This window comes from Sceloporus undulatus, chromosome 1 (assembly GCF_019175285.1).
Source record: "Sceloporus undulatus isolate JIND9_A2432 ecotype Alabama chromosome 1, SceUnd_v1.1, whole genome shotgun sequence".
Taxonomy (NCBI): Eukaryota; Metazoa; Chordata; class Lepidosauria; order Squamata; family Phrynosomatidae; genus Sceloporus; species Sceloporus undulatus.
In genome coordinates, this window is record NC_056522.1 from 75,579,465 (window position 1) to 75,602,392 (window position 22,928).

Below are 22,928 nucleotides of genomic sequence, written 5' to 3' on the forward strand. Positions count from 1 at the left end.
AATAATAATAATAATAATAATAATAATAATAATAATAATAATAATAATAATAATAACTTTATTACGGCCATTTGGCCAGCACATAACATCAATAAGAATTGACATCGGTTGTTATGAATAAATAAATGGTTTGGGGTAGGTGGGTGGGTGAAGTGTGTAAATGTCTTTAGGAAATAACCCCTGAAGTGTAAGACCATTGAAACAACCCATTGCCTTCGAAGCAGAGAAGTGAAGTCCATTGAAAGGATCTGAAATGTCCACTTTGGTCCTCCTTTCCCCGTTCCTTTGATCTGGAAAAGGATCCCGACCATTTTCCCTTGTTAGGCGCCCTGAGAATCCCAGGCTAATAAAATGGAGAAGGTTTGAATTTCCCTTCCTTTGCTTTTCAAAAAGGGAATGGCCCCATTGCCCGGCGCTTTCTCATCCTATGTGCTGCGCATCTTCAAAATGAAGAATCTGATCAAATCACCGCATCAACAAACTGAAGGAGACTTTAGACACTGTTTGTTTGTTTTCTGTTTTCCAGTTCCCTATTTTGTCCTTTCTCACACTCAGATTGCTATTTTAAACGATGTCCCCCGCATTCAGAAGAATGTTTACTGGAGATGGACTTATACCGAAATCATTACAAAAAATAGTTGTTCAAAAACTGGAATGCAAGTTTGCTTCCAAGTTAGTTGAATATCAGAGTGCTAAACTCTCTCTGTGCGGATTTGTGTGTGTCTTTCTCTCTATATATACAGTATATGCATACTCTTTCTAAAGTCTTCGCTAGCATTTTTAGCAAGGTTGAGAGGAATTTTCTACCCCAATTTTGGGATCAAAGTCTAACCTGCAAAACTCCCGACTTTTGAGCCAGAATTGCGGGGCGGAGGGATCTTCCTTTCTTCCACAGCAGGCTCTTCCTTACAAAAGGAAGGAAGCTGGCTGCATCCACACTGGAGAAACAACCCGGTTTGGAACCGCTTTAACTCTTGCACTCTCCCGGGCAGGAATGTCTTGTGGCAGAAAGCTGAGCAGCCTTGCTCTCCTGCAGAAATAATCCAGTTTGAGACCGCTTTAACTGCCCTGCTTCAATGCTAGGGAAATCTGGGAACTGTCGTTTTGTGAGCCATTTCGCCTTTTCTGTCTGGTGCCACAATAAACTACAATTCCCAACATGTGAAGAGATCTTGCAGCACCTTTGAGACTAACTGAAAGAAAGAAGTTGGCAGCATGAGCTTTTTAACTTTATTTTAATGTAAACTGCTTTGATCGTTCGGGGAAGCGGGATATAAATGAATATTATTATTATTATTATTATTATTATTATTATTATTATTATTATTATCATCACAAGGGGTTTCCTTAGCTGAGTCGGGATTCGAACCCTGGACTCTAGTAGTCTAGAGCTCAGATTGGTCTCCTTTCACCATTAGAACTCTGAAATGAGCTGCTTTTTTGCTTTCCCCTCTCGCCGGCAGGAGGATGTTCCCGGTGCTGAAGGCCAGCGTCTCGGGCCTGGACCCCAACGCCATGTACTCCTTCCTGCTGGACTTCGTGGCGGCCGACGCCCACCGCTGGAAGTACGTCAACGGGGAGTGGGTCCCGGGGGGCAAGCCCGAGCCCCAGGCCCCCAGCTGCGTCTACATCCACCCGGACTCCCCCAACTTCGGCGCCCACTGGATGAAGGCCCCCGTCTCCTTCAGCAAGGTCAAGCTCACCAACAAGCTCAACGGCGGAGGACAGGTCAGGAGCAGGGGGCGGCAGGGCAAGGGGTGGGGGGCCACCAGGGATGCAGCCACACTTCGGGTACAGTCCGCTTTCGCACCCCTTTTGCTCCGCACCAAACGGTCATCCCCAGCAATCCATAGCATGGAGCCCTGGCAGTTCAAAGGGGCGCCATGTGGAGGCTCACTGAAAGAAAGACCTTGGCAGCATGGGCTTTCCTAGGCTTCTCTCTACTTCCTCAGAGGCCAACAGCAGAGTGGAAGCCAGGGACACGCACACTTCTTCTTCTTCTTCTTCTTCTTCTTCTTCTTCTTCTTCTTCTTCTTATTCTTATTCTTATTCTTATTCTTATTATGTTTATTTATACCCCGCCTTCCTCCCAGTACACAGACTCAAGGCAGCTTACAAATCTTAAACTATATATGCCATTGGTGTGGGAGATTTTGTTGTTGTTGTTGTTAACTGGCCTGGAGTGGATCTCGACCCATGGCAACCCTGCTGATGAGACACAAGGGCCATCCAGTCCAACCCCATTCTGCCATGCAGGAACTCACAGTCAGAGCCTCCCTTTTGACAGATGGCCATTCAGCCTCTGTTTAAAGACCTCCAAAGAAGGAGACTCCAAGGCCTGCTCTGCTCAACTCCTGCAAACTCATATTCATGATCGCTTTAATAGAGTCCATCCATCTTGCATGCTGCCTTCCTCTCTTTCAATTCTCCTCTACCTTTCCTAGCATTACTGTTTTTTCCAATGATTCTCACGATGTGTTCAAAGTACGGCAACCTGAGTTTTGTCATCTTAGCTTCCAAGGAGATTTCTGGCTTCACCTGCTCCAGGATCTATTTGTTGGTCTTTTTGGCTGTCCATGGGATCCTTAGCACTCTTCTCCAGCACCACATTTAGAACGAGTTGATTTCCTCCCTCTCCTCCTCCTTAACTGTCAGCTCTAGGATCCATACATGACAAAAGGGAATGCAATGGCTTCTTCCATTCTAATTTCTGTGCTGAGTTATATATCCTTGCATTGTAGGAGCTTTCTCTAGTCCTTTCACAGCTGCACTTCCCATTCTTATCTTATGATTTCCTGGCTGCAGTCTTCATTTCTATCAATGCTTGATCCCAGGTATGAGGATTCTTTTTACTATTTCTGTTCTATGGGAGAACATGTCAATTCAAATTCAAAATCCTTGGTGTATGGGATTGTGTCTCCAGTGTGGATGCAGCCTTGGGTTGCCAGATTGGCAGCTCCTGCAGCTACAACAGTTGTGTAACAGAAAGCATTTCAGCTGGTGTTGCTTGGGAGGCTACTAGGTAACAGGCCACCCCTGTCTAAATGCCCTCCTCAAAACAACCATTACAGAGATTTATAGGTCCACAACACACTGCAGAAATAATCCACTCTGAGGCCACTTTCATTGCTGCGGGTCAGTGCTAGGGAATCCTGGGAATTAGAGTTGATTGTATCTCTCTGACTGAGAAGGCTAGATGTCCCACAAAACTATAGTTCTGAGAACTTCTTAGCTAGCCAGAGCAGTGAAAGCGGTCTCTCAAACGGGATTATTTCTGCAGTGTGTTTTGGACCATAGCCATGGTCTGGAATATCACTATGCAAAGGGATCTTGCAGGGCCTTTGAGACTTAATTGAGGGAACGGCATCCTACTTCAAGCTTTCCTAGACTGGCATCTGAGGAAGTAGACCTTGAGGTCTACCTTTTGCTTGGTTAGTCTCAAAGGTGCTACAAGATCCCTTTGCACAAAGTGCAAGAATCCTGTCCCGTTTTCTAATCTGGCAACCCTAGTTGGCACAGAAGGGACACTTCAGAGCAGGTCAGCCTTGAGCCCATACTCTAGATCTTGCAAAGAGAGCCATCTTTTCCTTCTTTCCTGTTGATTTTGAAAATGCTGACTTTCCTCTAATATCCAATTCATGTGGTTCAGTTATCATGTACTCAGGGAGCCATGGGTGGGCTACTTGTCCTTTCCGTACTGTTGCCACTTTGCTCCTTTCATGTGAAGAGAAGTTGTGCAGAATTGGGCCCTGGAAATGCTTTCACCCTTAGAAACCTGAAAGGATTGGTGAGCTTCTTTGCTTTCCCTTCGTAAGGAGGAGTGTCTGGTGTTACTTCCAGTGGAATTGGGACACTTTTGTGTACTTGTAACACTTCTGTTCTCACACTAAGGATTGCTTCTTGTGTGTTGGGATGCTACCCATTGCTGCAGGCATTTGGGTAACTGTGTATTCCCCATGTCTTTTACCTTTTTAAATATTGTGACTATTCCGTGGGGGATTGCAACAAAAAACATCTTGTGATATCTTAAAGACTAACATATGTACTGTGGCATAAGCTGTTGTTCCCTCTTCCACACCTTCATCTGAGGGTCTGTGAACAGTCTCTTCCTATGTACACACCACTGTATTTACACTCTTTTTAGTGGGGTATCTGTGTTAGTCTCTTGCAGAAAAAATAGTTTTGTAAATCTTACAGACTAGCATACTTTCTATGGCATAAGCTTTTGTGGGCTGCAGTCCACTTTATTAAACACAAAGTACTGGAAACTAGCCAACACAGGATCATATTTGATGCATCTAGAACATAAATATGTATCCCCTAACAAAATGGTTCGTCTCAAAGGTACTACAAGACTGCAAGGCTGTGTATGAGCAACCTGGGGCCCATGTCTTTTGCAAATTTTGTATGTTATGTGGGTTGTATTCAGATCTTTGAGTGCATTTATGGATATTGGGATGGTATGGATTGTCCTGATGCCTTGCTGTTCATATGTGTTCACTGAACATCTGAAAAGGCATATTTGTTTACCAGTGGCTTTGCTTCAGAAGAAAAGTGTCAGTAAACTGTCTGTAATGGTTTCATTCTTTAAAACAACAAGCTGAAGAACATTTAGTAGAATTTTAATTTTAAAATAGATTGGCTGTACTTATAACTGAACTGAAATTCAAAAACAACATTGACCAAATTCATGTCTAGAATTGGGGATATCAGTGGGAAATAATCAGTGTACTGTCAGCTTGTGTCTCTATAATGTATCTGTACCCTAGAATGAAATGCAGCCATCTCTCACTGAGGTCCAAAACACATTGCAGAAAGAGAGAGTTCCTCTACTGTCAACAAACTCCTTTGTTCTCTAGAAAATGAATCTTACAAGTCCCAAACACATTGCAGAAATAATCCAGTTTGTGACCGCTTTAAGTGCCCTGGCTTAGTGCTAGGGAATTCTGGGAACTGTACTTTTGTGAGACATTCAGCCTTCTCTGTCAGAGAGCTCTGGTGCAACAATAAACTACAGTTCATAGGATTCCCTAGCGCTGAGCCAGGTCACTTAAAGTGGTCTCAAACTAGATTATTTCTGCAATGCAGTTTGGACCTGAAAGATTCATTTTCTAGAGAACAAAAGAATTCACTGACAAAAGAAGAACTCTCTAGTGTATATGTGTATATCCTAACAACATTACAGAAAATATAACCTATTTGCCCCTAAAGACAATAGTAACAGGTTGACAATTGTCCCAGTAAACAGAGAAAACTAGATTGTGCCCTAATGTGGTCTGCCTGAAGGCTGCACCTATTAGTTATATTGGCATACTCAGTCATATCATAAAGTGGAGTGAAGAGGACTCTGTTGGGCATTAGAGATGAGTTGAAGGACAATATTTAATTTGCTAAGCTCTTAGTGAGATATCTGGTGTGTGTGTGTGTGTGTGTTCAGATTTATTTATTTATTTATTTAGAGTGTTGGTATCTCACCCTTCGGCCAAAAACACTCCCAAGAGTGGCTTGCAATTTGTTGATTTCATAATTCCCTGCCCTCAGACTTAAAATAAAATTGACAATTCCCTGCCCTCATCCATAAAACATTAATATTAATATCAACAACAGTAACAATAGTAATAGTTGTTGTTGGCTGTTGTTGATTTTAATTTATGGTGATCCTGTGACTCAGAGACTTCCTAGTCACTCTTTATCAGCTGCCCTGCTCAGGTCTGGCAAACTCAAGAGTTTTGGCTTTCTTGACATGTCTATCCATCTGTAGTGCAGTTTTCCTCTTTTCTTACTGCCTTCAACTTTGCCAAACATGAGTCATACCTAGTTTGATAATTATATTTATCCTCTCCTTATTTTGATTGTGTTGCAGGGCTAAACCAGCCACAGATTACTGTCTTGGTAACAAGTACTTTCCCCTCAATTGTTAGCATTAAAGCAGATAGAAGAATACAAGTGCAAAGTTTTTAGGCAACAGCCCCTACTAATGATTCTACCACTCACTACTACCTCCAATGCTCCTGCCCTGTTTTCTGCAGTTTTGGATTAACAACAGTCAGTCTCTGTGTAGTTTGCAAATGGCCTGATAATAAGTTTAATGACATATCGAAAAGACCTCCAAGAGACTGCAGTCTTATGCACGCTTACCAGGGAGTAAGATCCATTGAATACACTAGAACTTACTCCAGAGTACATACATAGGCTTGTCTTTTAAGTAGATAAAACAGTTTATTGTATGACAAAGAGCTAATTAAGTGTCTGCTAAATTTTAGAACATCTAAGACAGGCTGGTACCTTAAGATTGCCAGAATAAAACCTGAAGCTAGTTTCTGTACCTTTAATTGTTGTGTAGGACGGGGAACTTCAGTAACTGTTGTTACTTGGTTGCATGACAAACAACACTTGCAGAAATGTGCTCAGTCCCTGCGCCAAAGGATAAATGTACCATATCTGTCATGGTATGAATGGAAGCGCTGGCACTCAGCTGACCTTTAATGAGGAAAACATAGATAAAAATATATTATTTTCCATGTGTATTTTATTTTAATTTTTACATATACATTTCATTATTAATAATTCCTTCCCCAATTGTTATTAGCAAATACACCTTACAAATATGTCTAATAAATGTACTGTGCAGAGTATTTGGAAAGATGAATTTCATTATTAACCAATAAAACTCTTCCATACTTTATTAACACTTGATTACTATGCTTGATTAATTGTGATTAAATGTATATTTAGGGATATAAATTAACTCTAAATATATTTAAACAGACTTTAATATGCCATATACTTAAAAAATGGAAAATTGTTTGTAAACATGCCACAAAAGGGCAGTTAAAAACTTTATTTCCCCATCAAAAATAGTGCATCTAGTTTTTTCCCCCCTTAGCTATAGTCTATTTAGTGGATGACCATTGCTGAGTTTGGGCAGCTAACCACAAGGCTAATTTTTAAATGAGGCTACAAGGATGGCTTAGGGCTGAGAGACCATATTTTGCCCACATGTGAACTAGAGTCATTTAGAAGTATACTTGATAGCACAAATGTTCATGTGCTTTTATTTGAGCCCCATAACACTACTGCAGAAAATTGAACATGAATCAGTTAATATTATTTAATTCATTTTTAAACTAAGAAACATGCTAGTTGGTCAACCAAACCTGAATAGTATATGCCAATGTTAGGCAAGTATGGCAGTTGTTACTGTGTCTGTCATAGTGTTAGGCATAGTATATGCCAGTTGTTAGTGTGTACCTGTCATAGGTCAATAGAAGTTATGCCTATGAATTAAGAATAGTTAGATAATATGAATTTATATTCTGAAGAACCTTTCCCTCTACCTGTCTGATCTAAAATGTAGAGAGATCTTGTAGCACCTTTGAGACTAACTGAAAGAAAGAAATTGGCAGCATGAGCCTTCGTAGACTTCAGTCTACTTGCTTAGATGCATTTGATGGTGTGGAAGCCAGGTACGGACATATTTATGCCCTTGGTATATGGGGATGTCAATACAAATTACAAGTCATTTGTGTATGGAAATGAAGTTGCAAGCCTAGTTTTAATGATGGTCCTTAGTGCACAAAGACCTAGGAAACTAGAAAAGTGGCAGATCCAGTTTTGCAATGAGACTATTCTGTGGTGAAACAAATAGATGAATGTAGGACACCCTCATGAGGATGGGATCAGATAGTGTTGAAGTGCATTTAGTGTGTCAGGAAACCATTGTTTTTGTTCAATCCATTGCTAAGGGACTGTAGTTTGTAGATGAATTCTACTTCTGCTGTTTTTCTTTCCAATCTACCTTTGTAGTTATTTTGTTCAATGACTGCTGTCCTGAGGCCTGAGATGGAATCCCCAAGGAGATTGAAATGTTCTCCCACTGGTTTTTATGTATTCCCATTCCTAATGTCTGATTTATGGCCATTTATCCTCTGGTGCAGGGACTGGCATGGTTGCCCAATGTAGAGTGCTGAAGGCCATTGATGACACAGTATAGCATAGATCATATTGGAGAATGAGCATGTGAAGGCCCCCCTAATATTGTGGGTAATATCATTAGGTCTTGTGATGACATTTCCTGGATATATATGTGGGCAGAGTTAGCATCTTGGTTTGTGACAGGGCTTAGTACCTGTGTCCCCATCTGTGTCATGTGTCTTCCCATAGGTAAATACCTGTTTGAGGTTTGGGGGCTGTGAGTAAAGGTCTGCCACCAAGGGCCCTTGAAAGGGTGGCATTATTGTCCAGAATGGGTTGTAGTTCATTGATGATGTGCTTGAGTGGTCCCAGTTGAGAGCTGTATGTAAGAGGGTGCTGTCATTTTCCCTCTTCATTTTGTTCTGTAATAGATCAGTTCTAGGTACTCGTCTTCCCTTGTTCATTTGTTTGGCATCCCTGTCTTGTGGGTCTAAGCAGATCTGATTGTATCAGAGGGCTTGGCTGTAGACCATGGATCTAGTGGTGTGTTCAGGTGGAAGCTGGAGGCATGTAAGTATGTGTAGCAGTCCATGGGTTTGTGATATAGTGTGGTGTTTATCTGTCCATTTTGTAGCTGTACTGTGGTGTCCAGAAAGTGAACTTGTTCAGTAGATAGTTCCAGGCTGTCTGACCCAGAGTACAGGCAACTATTGCTGCCTAATTAATTTTGCATCTCTGTGTGATTGTGTACATTTGTTGTCCTTGGTTTGTTTCGGAAGAAAAGTAAACAACTTTTAACCAAAGTATAGAGTTGGATACACCTAAGTTAACTGATTTCACTGGAAATGCCTGACCCTCAGTGGCATAGTGGTTTGAGTGTTGGACTGTGACTCTGAAGATCAGGGTTCAGTTCCCTGCTTGGCCATGAAACCCACTGGATGACCTTGCGCCAGTCACATGCTCTCAGCTTCTGGGGAAAGCAATGGCAAACCTCCTCTAAACAATTCTTGCCAAAAAACATCCATGGGTTGCCATGAATTAGAAATGACTTGAAGGCATACAACAACAACAACAATCTATCTGTATGACAACAGGATGAATTTTGATTTTTTTAAAAAAGGCATTATTCTAGACTAAAATTCAGAAAGCCAGTGTCTCCACCACCGAGCAGTCACTCTTCATTCATGTTATAACATTTGGACACTTTGTGATATTTTTTTTTAAAAAAAAAGGATAATTGCTTCAGGTTTAAATTATTTGATGTTGTTATGTACCCTCAAGATGACTCCAGGTTATGGTAACCCATCCTAGGGTTTTCTTGGTAAGATTTATTCAAAGGAGGTTTGCCATTGCCTTCCTAGGCTAAAAGAGTGTGATCTGCCCAGTAGCCCTGATCTCCTGAAGTCTTCTCACCATGGTGGCTCCCTGTTTAAATTGTCTAGCACAGTGATGGTGAACCTTTTAGAGGCTGAGTGCCCAAACTGCAACCCAAAACCCACTTATTTATTGCAAAGTACCATGTCCCTCTGAGCTTTCTAGTAAAAAACTCTGGCAAACTCTGTGATGGGGTGACGGCACATGTGCCCACAGAGAGGACTCTGAGTGCCACCTCTGGCATGCGTGCCATAGGTTCGCCATCCCTGGTCTAGCACAACATATGCCTATGGTATGTGCCTTGTATAATATATTTTGTTTACACACTTGTGGTGTGCCTTCGAGTCTCCAACTTATCACAGGGTTTTCTGGGGATGTGTCACTTGTCCAAGGTCACCCAGTGGGTTTCCATGGCTGAACAGGGAATCAAATGCTGCTCTCCATAGTCATAGTCCAACACTCAAACCACTACAACACACTGCCTCTCATTCATACTCTACTGTGGTATTTTTTGTTAAATTAGGTGCATGTCTGTTCAGCTCCTGTCAATAGGGAGATAACTGTCTTAATAAGCTGGATACAAAGAAATGTTTTGCCTGCACATGGAACCCCTTTAGTGCTCCCTGTAGTGCAGGGGTAGGCAATCTTTTTGAGCCGGGGGCCGGGTTGCTGTCCCTCAGACAACTCGGGGGCCAAAGCAAAAAAAATAAAAAAATAAAAAAAATTAAATATCAAATATTAAATATATAAATAAACCAGGACAAATGTAGGACAAAATTTTCAAATGGAAGACACTTTTTTTAAAAAAAAAATGGAGGACACGCGAAAAAATTTGCTGATTTTTAAAAAAATGTTAATATAAATGCATGTTTCTGAGGCTTCTATAGACAATTGCCCCCCAAAGGCCCCAGTGGCAATCGGCGGCAGGACTGGGCTGGGGCCGGTCCCAAGGCCTTGCCGGGCCGCATCCGGCCCGCGGGCCGCAGGTTGCCTACCCCTGCTGTAGTGCATGAGTAGATAAAATAGATAATCTCTAACCATAATTCATCTGAATTAGGAATCTGTGGTTAAGAACTACTGGGATATCAAACTGACTTCATATCATTGTTTAAGATCTTTATCTATTTTATAGCTGAAACAAATTCAGACAATTGGGGAATTGTTAGTTAGAGACTATTTGGTTGGACTGCTTAGGCTGTGAAAGGGCTACATATGTGCAGTGATGTCTCATGGCTTTCATGACACCTCATCTCCTCTGGATTTTAGTCTGAACTTTAAAAGAGCTAACACTGTTCCCAGAATAGCTCCTTTAAAGTTAAGACTTAAACTTGGAGCAGATGAACTACCTCCAGTACTACGAAAGACACTGTGACAACTGCATGTGCAGAATGGACACAAAGAGTGTTCTCATATCCTAGTTTACAACACCAAGATACAATTTTCCAAACAGGATCCCTACTTTAAATTAGAACAGAGGTAGAGACAAGCTTTTTTTTCCTTTTTGTTATTTTATGTATCCTATTTCTTATGTACTTTATCCTCTGATTTAAAAACAACAACACAACTTTAGCTTATGGTGTAATGTAAAAACCTTATTTACTTCTGCCTCAGTATTGACTAGTTATCCTTACATTAACAGATCATGCTGAACTCATTGCACAAATATGAGCCTAGGATTCATATAGTGAGAGTTGGTGGCCCTCAGCGGATGATCACCAGCCATTCTTTCCCAGAGACCCAGTTTATAGCTGTGACAGCTTACCAAAATGAGGAGGTAGGTACAAAGTGGGGAAGAACCCTGCATGGATTTTTCTTCTTTGAAGAGTACATAAGCAAAATGGGGAAATTCTTGACATAAGAAGAGGAATGTTAAATTGGGAACATATTGACTGTTTAAAAGAGTTTGAAAGGATGCCAGACAAGAAATGTGACCATTGTGCACTTCCACTGAACACTGGACAGTTTGAAAAGCATTTCAACTGCTGGTCTATAGATCTGAAATATTGGTACAAATAGCCTATAATAGGAAGAACTCAGCAATGGAGTAAGATGATAATGAGATTAGTACAGTACATTCTTTTTTCAAATGAAATAAATTTGACAGTTTTGAAAAAAGATTTGAGCAGCCACCAGCTGGGAATATTTATTTATAGAATATCCTATTTTATAACACAGAAACCTGGACCTGGGTTCCATTGAAAATCTTAATTTATATAATTCCAGATGTCTAGAATTAAACAACAACAACAACCCAACTCTTCTGTTACAGTTTCAATACAATTTAATTATCTTGTTCAAGTCAAACAAAAAAGTCATACTATTGTATTTTCTGTCCTTTTGCATTCACATCCCAGCTTTTAATGTAGAAGGTCCGAATTAACAATTGGGCTTTTGATCAATTATTTCCTTTCTCTTTTGTTGTTGGTGCTTCCAAGCAAAACAAATTGCCTACAAATATGTTGTGGAATTTCCTTCTAAACAAAATGTCATTAGGAGTGGGTGACAAATTATTCTCTTGTTCTGTGGAAAACAGACCATGATAAAAGAAAATTTTCTCCTGTGGATTGTCAAAACAAAAGACCATTTTGAAGATACTTAATTTAGTAAAAAAAAAGTTCAAACAAGCAGAGTAATCAAATGCTGTCTATTTTGGAAAAATCACTAAGAATTGATATCTTACATCAAGAGAATCTAGACCATTTAGCATCAACATCAAACAACATTTCATTAGTGAGAGAATGAGAAATCTTTTTCATTCATAATTTAAAATGTGTGGGAATGTGCCTTCGTCAGCAGTTGAGTTATGGCAACCCCATGAATTTCATACAGATTTTTAGATAAGGAATATTCAGAGGTATTTTTGCCAGTTCCCTTCTCTGAAATAAATGACTGTTTTCCCTCTTGTCCAGTTGAAAAATAATCAGGGTGCTCAGCTGTTCTTAGAAGGAAAGAAAGAGCAGGCTAGTTATGGCTGTATCTGTGCTATTCTCTGTGTTAGGATTCATCCAGTTCAGGGGATTTCCTTATAAGAAATCAAGTCTGCTTGTTCTTTAAAGCAGCTCTCTTTTTTGTTTTCCTTACTGTATTTGAATCTGTTGCTAAATTTTATTCGTAACTGGTATACTACTGACTTTTCAAGTCAGTCAAATGCATCAGGAAATCCTCCATAGGTTATAGTTTGCCATGGTACAATCAATATATGTTGGGTCAACTGTTTATGAAAATGCAGCATGACATTATGATTAATCATTACAATTTAAACCATCTTTTGTAATTTTCCTTATAATATTTTGTATCAAATGTCAAAGACTTGGAGGCAAGGGCAGATCAACTAAAGGGAACTATGTTCCTGCCTCTACAAATAACACTTTAAAGTGATATACATGATGAATTTTAACTTGTGTCAAATACCAAGTACTGATAACTTTTAAGACTCACAGTAACACATAACAGAGCAAGAATCCAAATAACTGAGCAGTCTTCTGTTAATTCATAGCAGAGCATTTTTATATAGGAAGTTTTAAGTTTCATTGTTTCCTTTAAGAAAAATGGGTACAGATGTGACAATAGTCTCATGTTATCATGTTCTACATTCTCAGTAACTGGAAAGATATTAACATGGTTGACCAATATATTACTCTAAGTGTCCGTGATATCCATGGTTAGTGTATCCCTATATTGCGTTAGCCCTTCTTTCCCCCTAGAAACCTGAAGCTTTTTACAACTGTTTTTAGTGTACCCCCTCCCTTATGTACTTCCTTAATAGGATAATAAAAGCAAGCATCTAAGGGGGGGGGGGGGGAGGAGTTGAAGCTAAAAGAATGATTTCAAAGCTTGCTTTTGCAGTGTGTGAGAAGTTTCAGTGGCGTTTCGGTAATTTCACTCTGAGCCATTATGAAATTCTTAGTGCAATTGCAGAAATTTTGTGTGATGGTTTTATGAAAAATGAATAAAACAGTTAAAAAAAAGTTTGGACCTGAGACTTTTTGTTTGTGTTTTTTAGATAACAGCGTTAAAAATTAAGTACAATCCCTTTGCAAAAGCTTTTCTTGACGCAAAAGAGAGGTGAGAGCTGTTGGCTGTTTTTAATTGCATTTACAAAGCACATTTCTTCAAGATTCAATCTTTTGGACTAACAAAATATGATTTCTTTGACAGAAGTGATCACAAAGACATGATGGATGAAGTGGGAGATGGTCAGCAGTCAGGGTATTCACAATGTATGTCTAAGCTCTCTTCTGAAAGTTATAATGTAATATACCACCAATATCAGTTCTGCTTTGCTCAGGTACCCTTTTTGCTATGTATCTAAGGATATTGTGCATAAGTCTAGTAAAGATATCAGTGCTGTTATAAATATCCACTAATCTATACCAGTTTAACTGTCTCTCAGTCTTGAGCTGTTTTTCATTTTTTCTGATTTTGTGTCTATTTAATCAATAAGATTGTTACTGTGTTGTTAAAATTCTGATGCCAAGTTCTATGAATGCAGTAGTCACATTACTCTCTTGCCCTTTTCTACTCAGCATGTCAGGTGGAAGAAAATCTGCACTCATATTTTCCCAAAATACAGGTCAGGATAGGATGGCTGGTCATGTCTGTATCACCAAAAAAGAGAAAACATGTGACCAAAGGCCAAAAGATTATGCTGATATGCTTAACATTTCCCCCATGCTTATTTATGTAAATTTTAAAATAACTGGAATATAAGTAGATCTCCTCATGTAAGGGAAGCTACCTGTTCAGTCATGTGTCCAGGTACTATGGATTAGTCACTTAAAGGCCTCTGATCCTCTTTTTGATAACTCTTGATCTGTAAACTTTCAAATATAGGATGCTTTCATTTGAAAGACCCCTGACAGTTCTTGAAACCTGACCACCATAATCAAGAAGGAAAGAGCATAATTGTCCATGAAGAGAAGAGATGGAGATCTAGATCTTGTACAGTGATTACTGTTAGGTAGTGCAATTTTTAAAATTAGCAAGCACTTTTGAATCCATGGTAGAACTTGTACCTTTCCTACACCATGTCCAAAAAGTAGAACTGGCATGCTTAAAAATAGCTGGATGTCCATATCCCCCTGAAATTGGCATTAAAAATATGATTGCTTTAACCACTTAGGTCTGCACTTAAAACATTTAATGTTGCAAAAAAGCATTCTGTGTGTGCCTCATGGGATAAGTATTCACATTCATGCAAGTTAAATGGGTTGAACACACAGGAGATCAGCCACTGTAGTTTACTGCCCAAATAAATCCAAACAATAGGGTAACATTCTACAACTTCTGAAATAACCTCATTGCTTCAGAGTTCGTGGAGCACTGGTAGTAAAAAACACTGAATTAGTTAAGAGCTTGATTAAATTAGTCAAGCATGTCAGAAATGTAAGTGAAACTGTATTTATTTATTTAGGGCATCTCTTTAGCACCTCTTGACTTACAAGCACCACTGGTTAAACAATACATGTAAAAACGAACTGTGAATTAATTTCAGAACAATGTAGCTGCTGTTATTTAAAGTTCACAAGTGACTATCTAGGTTACTCATATCCTGCCAATGTAGACAGCATCCTCTTTATTCACAGCTCTAAACAGGTAAAGAAGAGGTGTGAGCGTATAAGTATACATTATTAATTATGTGAAGATAGTTTGCTGAAAGTGGTAACTTTGTGTTGAGTTTTCCCCTTACCTGTGTAATGCATAATACTTAGGTGGTGCTGTTGCACTGTCTTCAAGCTGGGGTTGGGAAGGTGCACAGTTTGATGACATTGCAACATAGGTAAGTATTCCAAGGGAGAGGAGAGGTGAATTGGTTACAAGGCAGCCATGTTTGTAGTTCTGTGGTAAATAAGCAGTTGAGTTATTTGATGTTCCTGAACTATTTGTGCCAAAGGCTCACTGCCATCTTGGGCAGACCATACTGTTAATATCTTAGCAGGATGAAACTTTCCTTCTTCTTACAGTAGGTGGTTGGCTGATTCCTGGAACAGGGGCTCTGTGTCCTCCTGCCAATCCTCACCCACAGTTTGGCGCACCTCTGTCACTTTCCCCTGCTCACAGTTGTGAAAGATACTCATCACTGAGGAATCACCGCCCTGCTCCTTATCCAAACCCATACACTCATAGAACCAGTTCTCCAAGTGAGTGTTTTGTATTGTCCTCTTGTTATTTGGTATCACTGGAAGTTAACCAGCAGATCAAATACCAGTGTGTACGTAGAGAATGGACCAATAGTATCATGTTGGTGTACTTTAAGTTGTTGAGAAACACTCAAACACAATTTTAAAAGATCATGGTGAACCAGGCAAATGGACTGGATGAGATTTGCTGGTAAGATCCTCTACTTTGTTACATAAACTGTGTCACAACAAGAAAACAAAGCATGCCCATTTTTTTATAATATGAATGTTTATTGTGACTATTTTGATGTTTTAACAACATTAAGTTGTTTTAAGTGTAATTTATATTTTATTGCTTTACTCATTCTTCTTTGTGAATAGCTTTTGGCAGCTTTGCCTTGAAACTTACTTATGGAAATGTTTTCAATGAATAATTACATTAAAAAAATTCTGCCACCTCTAGTGCAGGTTTTACTGCTGTTTCGATGCAGTACATGATTTTAAAAAGTGATTTCTTCTATTTATCATTTGCAATTCCTTCTGGACCTAGAGACAATCAGGTTGTAAAAGGCTGGTAGACTTAAGGAGACAGCAGATCATCTGTGGAGCCAATATGGGTGATCTTGTACTTTTTAAAACATTCTCCAATTGTTTGAGTTTTGCAGCATGTTCACAAGTTACAGATATTTATGAATGAATAATCAAAGTGAATGCTTTACTTTCCATCTCCTTTAACAACAGTATTGCCAAGTTCCGATCACCTCTTGCTTGGGAAAAATCTGAATGCTTATAGTGCAGTCCTGTACATATTTATTTAGTAGTAAGCCCAGAGGCTTACTCCTAAATGAAAGTCTTTGAGGGATGGGAAATTTCCATCCAGCTTAAAATTGGCCATAGTAAAACCGCTGCCCAAATAGCCCTCCCTCGACCCCCTGATGCATAATAATTATCGGCCAGTTTCGCTACTGCCATTTTTGGGGAAGGTGATCGAGAGGGCAGTTGCAATCCAACTTCAATTGATCTTGGACAAAACGGATTATCTGGACCCATTTCAAACTGGCTTTCGGGTGGGCTACGGGGTTGAGACGGCCATGGTCGCCTTGGTCGATGATCTCCGTCTGGGCATCGACAGGGGAAGTGTGTCCCTGTTGGTGCTCTTGGACATCTCAGCGGCTTTCGATACCATAGACCATGGTATCCTTCTGGAGCGCTTGGCAGAGGTGGGAATCGGGGGCACTGCACTCCAGTGGTTCCGATCCTACCTCTCTGGGAGGTTCCAGATGGTGCAGCTGGGAGACGTGTGCTCCGATAAGAGGGCCCTTACATCTGGGGTCCCTCAAGGAGCCATTCTGTCTCCCATGCTTTTCAACATTTACATGAAACCGCTGGGAGAGATCATCCGGAGACATGGGGCGCGGGGTTATCAGTACGCTGATGACACCCAAATAGTCTTCTCTATGTCTCCGACTGATGCAGTGACTGGGGATGGCATCTCTCCTCTCGTGGCCTGTCTGGAGTCGGTAATGGGCTGGATGAGGGAAAACCAACTCAGTCTGAATCCAGAGAAAACGGAGGTGCTCGTGATAGGTTCTCCTGGCCCGGGGATGGCGGTGGTTCCACCTGTCCTGAACGGGATCACGCTTCCTGTGAAGGACTCGGTACGCAGTCTGGGGGTGCTCCTTGACTCGTCGCTCCACCTTACATCACAGGTGGATGCGACGGTCAAGAGCACCTGTTATCAGCTTCGGCTGATACGCCAGCTGCGTCCCTACCTGGGCCAGGGGGACCTTGAAACGGTAGTACATGCTCTAGTAACCTCTCGTTTGGACTTCTGCAATGCGCTCTACATGGGGCAACCCTTGTACCATACCCGGAAGCTACAATTAGTGCAGAATATGGCAGCCAGACTGGTTACTGGCATATCCAGAGCCAGTCATATAACACCAGTGCTTAAAGATCTGCACTGGCTGCCTATTCGCTTCCGGGCGCAATACAAGGTCTTGGTTATCACCTATAAAGCCCTAAATGGCTTGGGCCCAGGATACCTTGAGGACCGCCTCTCCCCATACAATCCGCCCCGCACTCTCAGAACATCTGGGCAGCAGCTATTGAGGGTTCCAGGGGCCAGACTAGCCTCCACGTCTAAGAGGACTTTTACCATCTCGGCCCCGACCCTCTGGAACTCCCTGCCCATTGAGCTCCGCTCGGCCACCTCCCTGGCCCAGTTCAAAAAGGGGCTGAAGACCTTCTTGTTCAAACTAGCATTCCCTGAAACAGGCCCCAACTAGTCTCCCCCCCCCCCTCTATGTCAGCAGTGGCAAGCTGGCCAGAATTGTTTTTAATGCATTTGTTTTTATTGTATTTGTAATCTATGTATTTTGTGATGTTGTACACCGCCCTGGTTATATAGAAGGGTGGTATATAAATAAATTTTTTATTTATTATTATTAAGTGCAGTAGGATTGCAACAAGATGATTCCTTGCAACATAATTCAGTGCATTTGCTGATGTTTTTTGTTGTGAAGTAAGCTTTGACATTTTAAAGACTGCATTCTTTTGCATACTTAAAAAGGCATAGGAATATAATATAAAGGGTCTTGTCTGCTATCCATTAATTCTTTACAAAGAAACCTATTCATGCATTAATTACTTGCTTTCCTGGCCCCAGGACTGGTAGGTGGTTGACCGGCCCATCTGCCTCTTTCATGGGAGGGAGTGAAAAAGACAGGCCCAGTTCCGTCAGGTCTTCCTGTGAATTCTGTGACTTACGTCACTCTCTTTATATTGCTGTAACCTGCCCGTATTCCTTGTGATTGGGCGGGCTATAAATAAATTATTATTATTATTATTATTATTATTATTATTCCACATCTTTAATGAAAATTATTTTTATGGCTTCCTGGTAAAACCAATAACAATGATACATCATCACAAAGATCCCCCCCCGCCACTATAAATAAAGACTTATTTTCCTTTACAGCAGCTTATGGGGACAGTTCTTCAGCCTGCCTTTCTATGCTTCAGTCCCATGACAACTGGTCCAGCTTGGGGGTTCCACCACCGACAAGTATGTTGCCTATGAGTCACAGTACTGGTCCTCCAACCAGCTCTAGGTATGCTCTGTTTCATGAGCAAGAAAGCTTTTAGATTTGTATGAACTGGAATGTGCTTTTTTCAAAGGAATTTGTTGTTAGAAGGCTGTGCAAGTTTTGTTGAAATGAACAGAAATTCCAGAAGAACACAGCTGTAACATAGATACAAGCCTTGTTCCTCCAAGGCTCAGACTGCCCAAAGCCTTGGGATATGGTTAGGAATTGTAATTGCACTCACTGTGATTTTGATATACCTCATGTCCCAGTTAACAGTATTTTTCTTGAACTTCTGGGACTAGCCATGACTTTTTGAACCCAGGGTGGAGTGGTAGTGATATTTCTTGTCTGTGGAGTTTCTGATACAGGGATGGCTAAATTTCTATATTTGTATCAATTGTCTCCATTTCTTTTGTACTTCTGAGCAATGCCCTTGATGATGTTTTTAATGAGGGTGTGACCTTTGCCACTGAGCTTTTCTTCTGACCTTCCTTCCCTTGTTACATTTCTGGTTACCAGGTGTAACGAATAACCTTTCTATTGTGGCAGGCACTTGGGACTTTTGTCATCCCACCGCTGCCACCCGTGTTTTGTATTGTGAGTAGCGTGGTATTAACTCAAGTCCAGGTGTGTCCTTCTTGAATCAAACAAATAAAACTTTATTTACAAGAAGGTTTAACAGTGTTGGTTTTAATATAATATCTTATATAATTGTTACTTTTTATTTTGTTATAGTTACCGTTGGGTTTATAAATCTTTATCTAAATCACCAGTTTCTCATAACTAAGAGTCACTCAATCTTTCTATTAAGTTCCTCTCTTAAAATTAGACCTAACAGTCACCAAAGCTAACACTATGCCGCAGGACGTCACACTCCAGCCACTCCCTTTCCTAGAGTCCTAGAAGTGAAATGGTAGGGAGCCCTTTCCCACTCACACTCTACCCCTGACTGCCCTTCTCTATCCCTGGAACCCTCACTCTCCAGATTCCAAGCCCTAATTGACTCTTCCCTCAGGAACTCATGGAACCCAGTCCTCTCTTGGACTCAACTGTTCCCTCAACTGTCAAATCCCAACTGTCAACATTCCAACTGCCAAAACCAACGGACACACAGAATATTCAAAAGTCCCAGCCCACATTCTATTGGCTGGAACTCACCTGCCTTCTGATTGGTCAGCTGAGTGTTCTATCCACCACACACCTTCCCCCTTTAACAGATTCATTGACACACATAACCAACCGGTTATGTTGGTCAATGAATTCCCAATTATAAATTATACTTACCCGTTTATCAATATTATATATAACATCATATAAACATCAGGATATACATATAATAGATTTTTAAATACTTGTTTTATCAACAACCATTATCAACTTAAGTATCTTCGGGATTTTTCTGTATGTTTCCCTTTTTAACATATGTCTAATATCAATTCTATCTGTTATAACACCATACTTTTCTTATCCGTTTAGCATATTATAACCATACCCATATCACTTGTTGGGTTTTAATACTTTAATAACACTTAAATAACCTTTTCTTTCAACTTCAGATCCTTTGTATGTTCCATTTAATTTTTTTTTATCAACCATATATTCAATCTTCTAACCCCTTTCTCTTACTGGATTAAAGACTGATGGAATATCATCTCCAACCACTTTTCCCTGTTTCCAGTATGGTTTTGAAAATATTTCCCTCTGATAGACCTTGTAACGTCTGGTTTTTGGATTCTAGATTAGCTACTTGTTCTTCAAGTGTACTAATAACTTTATCCTGGTTTTTAAACTTTTCTTTAAAACCATCCAGCTTTTTTGTTAACTTTTTTCATATTTTTCTTCTAATAATCTTTGTTATGCTTCAGTTCTCTCAACTGTTTTTGACGCTCCATCTCTTTGTTGTGCCTCATTTTCTTTTCTTTTTCTTTTCCTCTCATGTTGCCATTCTTTTCCTTTCATTTTTCTCTGATATTTCAGTTCTATTAAGTCTCTCTCATATTCTTTTTCTTTTAATTCTTTTTTATGTTTTAATTCCTTTAATTCAAGCCTAATCAAATCTCACTCCTTGTCTGATATCCCCATATCATCACAAGCTTTTTCAAAACTGGCAATATATAATTCAGGTCTAACTCCTATGTCATATTTAGGAAAAAAATGTATATCATATAGAGAGAACCCATTAATGTTATTCTTGACAATATGAATAACTCTAGATTTTGAACTGAACATTAAGTCCCATGTCTTCATCTTTATGTCACGCATTTCCCTATCATGAGCCATCCTATTTTCTAGGTCTTTCATTTTCATGTCACGTATTTCCCCGTTATGAGTACTTTCCTTTCCTTTTCCAAGTCTGGCCATTTCAAGTTTGATTTTCCACATTTCTAAACTTTCTTGAGGTTTAGAAACGGCCGTGTCACCACTAACCACCATCTTTTCTCCGACCTCTTCTTTCTCCACCATTTCTGTCATTGTTGGAGGTTTGACTTTGTTAGGAGGGATGTTTTAAGTATTTCCCTATAAATACCTAAAACTTTTACCTCAGGAAATACTTCTATCTGTGTTTGTCTCAACTGAATTTAAAGACAACACTTGTATCTTGAAGTTAGCGTAGTGGTTCCTTATGTTACCACCAACTTTTACCTCAGGAATCACTATGTGTGCTTTTTCTTCCTACTAATCTCTTACAATTACCTCAGGACTTTTACCTCAGAGACTAGTCACTTTCTAGCATGGTCAGTTTCCGAATAATCTCCTACAAATACCCTTTTGCTGTTACATCAAAGATTATTCTACTGACACCAACGCCTAGATTTCAACTGTTGAGCTTTCACTCTTACGTTTAACCCAACGACTGGGTGTCTGGTATTTCATATTCAGACCCCTCTAACCAAAGCACACTTCTGGACACGGGTTTTGTTGAATCCAGGTGCTCTGAAACTGTAACTTTTCTTTCTGCCTACCAAAATATGTAATGAATAACCTTTCTATTGTGGCAGGCACTTGGGACTTTTGTCATCCCACCGCTGCCACCCGTGTTTTGTATTGTGAGTAGCGTGGTATTAATTCAAGTCCAGGTGTGTCCTTCTTGAATCAAACAAATAAAACTTTATTTACAAGAAGGTTTAACAGTGTTGGTTTTAATATAATATCTTATATAATTGTTACTTTTTATTTTGTTATAGTTACCGTTGGGTTTATAAATCTTTATCTAAATCACCAGTTTCTTATAACTAAGAGTCACTCAATCTTTCTATTAAGTTCCTCTCTTAAAATTAGACCTAACAGTCACCAAAGCTAACACTATGCTGCAGGATATCACACTCCAGCCACTCCCTTTCCTAGAGTCCTGGAAGTGAAACGGTAGGGAGCCCTTTCCCACTCAGACTCTACCCCTGACTGCCCTTCTCTATCCCTGGAACCCTCACTCTCCGGATTCCAAGCCCTAACTGACTCTTCCCTCAGGAACTCATGGAACCCAGTCCTCTCTTGGACTCAACTGTTCCCTCAACTGTCAACATTCCAACTGCCAAAACCAATGGACACATGGAATGTTCAAAAGTCCCAGCCCACATTCTATTGGCTGGAACTCACCTGCCTTCTGATTGGTCAGCTGGGTGTTCTATGCACCACACCAGGTTGGACACATTGTATGGAAATGAATGGATACTTTGTCTCTGTTTCACTGATAGGGTTGGCTTAGCATAATAAAGGGCAGGGAGATATAGTTACCCCTTTCATTCATATACTGTTGTCTTAAGGTAGAGGTGGACAAGTACAGCCCACAGGTAGTATCAGGCTTAATGGCCATTTATGCTGTCCACAGAGCCCTTCAGCACTCCCCATCTTTTAAAAAAAAGTATGAAAGGGAGTTTGGCCAGAGTTTTTTGGTCCTTCTTAGGCAGTTTTAGTCCAGCAGTGGCCTTTTTTTGAACAGCAAATCAACTCTCCCAGGTGGTATGGGGGGCATTTTGATCCCAAATGATTGAAAAAAGAGGGGAGCTTAGCAGGATGTGGTATGAAGGATGTAGAAGCCCTCTAAGACCCCTAAAGGATGCCCTTCAACCCTTGGCAGTTGCTTTCTCCTGTCTGAAGGGCTTCAGGTGAAGTAAGGCTTTGTTTCCCTTTGCTAGATTTCCCAATTACCTTGAAGCTTCTGAAATTTTGTTGCTCTGTAAAATGCTACACAGGACAGTGATAATATCAGTTGCCAGAAATAGACATTATATCCATCTAGTGGGAGCTGCCAGTCCAACAGAATTCTACAGGAGCTATGCTGTGTGTAAATCTGCCAATTCTGTAATATTTGTCCATTTTATCAAAATACAAAATTCATAGGGGGACTGTAAGAGCTAATCCCAACTGGAGTATTGCTTGGGCTAATCTCAACTAGAGTAGACCACTGAATCAATTGCTGTTAATTATTGTTGAT

The 22,928-nt window shown here is 40.2% G+C and overlaps 1 protein-coding gene across 3 annotated transcripts in view; it reads left to right on the plus strand.

Annotated features, from left to right (window-relative positions):
* TBXT (T-box transcription factor T) overlaps nucleotides 1-22,928 on the plus strand; it is a 25,121-nt gene that overhangs the window by 878 nt on the left and 1,315 nt on the right. Inside the window, exons 2-7 of one of the 3 annotated variants that reach the window (XM_042480761.1) lie at nucleotides 1,464-1,728; nucleotides 10,928-11,062; nucleotides 13,292-13,353; nucleotides 13,447-13,508; nucleotides 15,252-15,428; nucleotides 18,391-18,520. In XM_042480761.1, coding sequence (XP_042336695.1) covers nucleotides 1,464-1,728; nucleotides 10,928-11,062; nucleotides 13,292-13,353; nucleotides 13,447-13,508; nucleotides 15,252-15,428; nucleotides 18,391-18,520 — 831 coding nt within the window. The remainder of the gene's footprint in view (nucleotides 1-1,463; nucleotides 1,729-10,927; nucleotides 11,063-13,291; nucleotides 13,354-13,446; nucleotides 13,509-15,251; nucleotides 15,429-18,390; nucleotides 18,521-22,928) is intronic. The other 2 variants (XM_042480767.1, XM_042480777.1) reach the window with 2 other exon arrangements.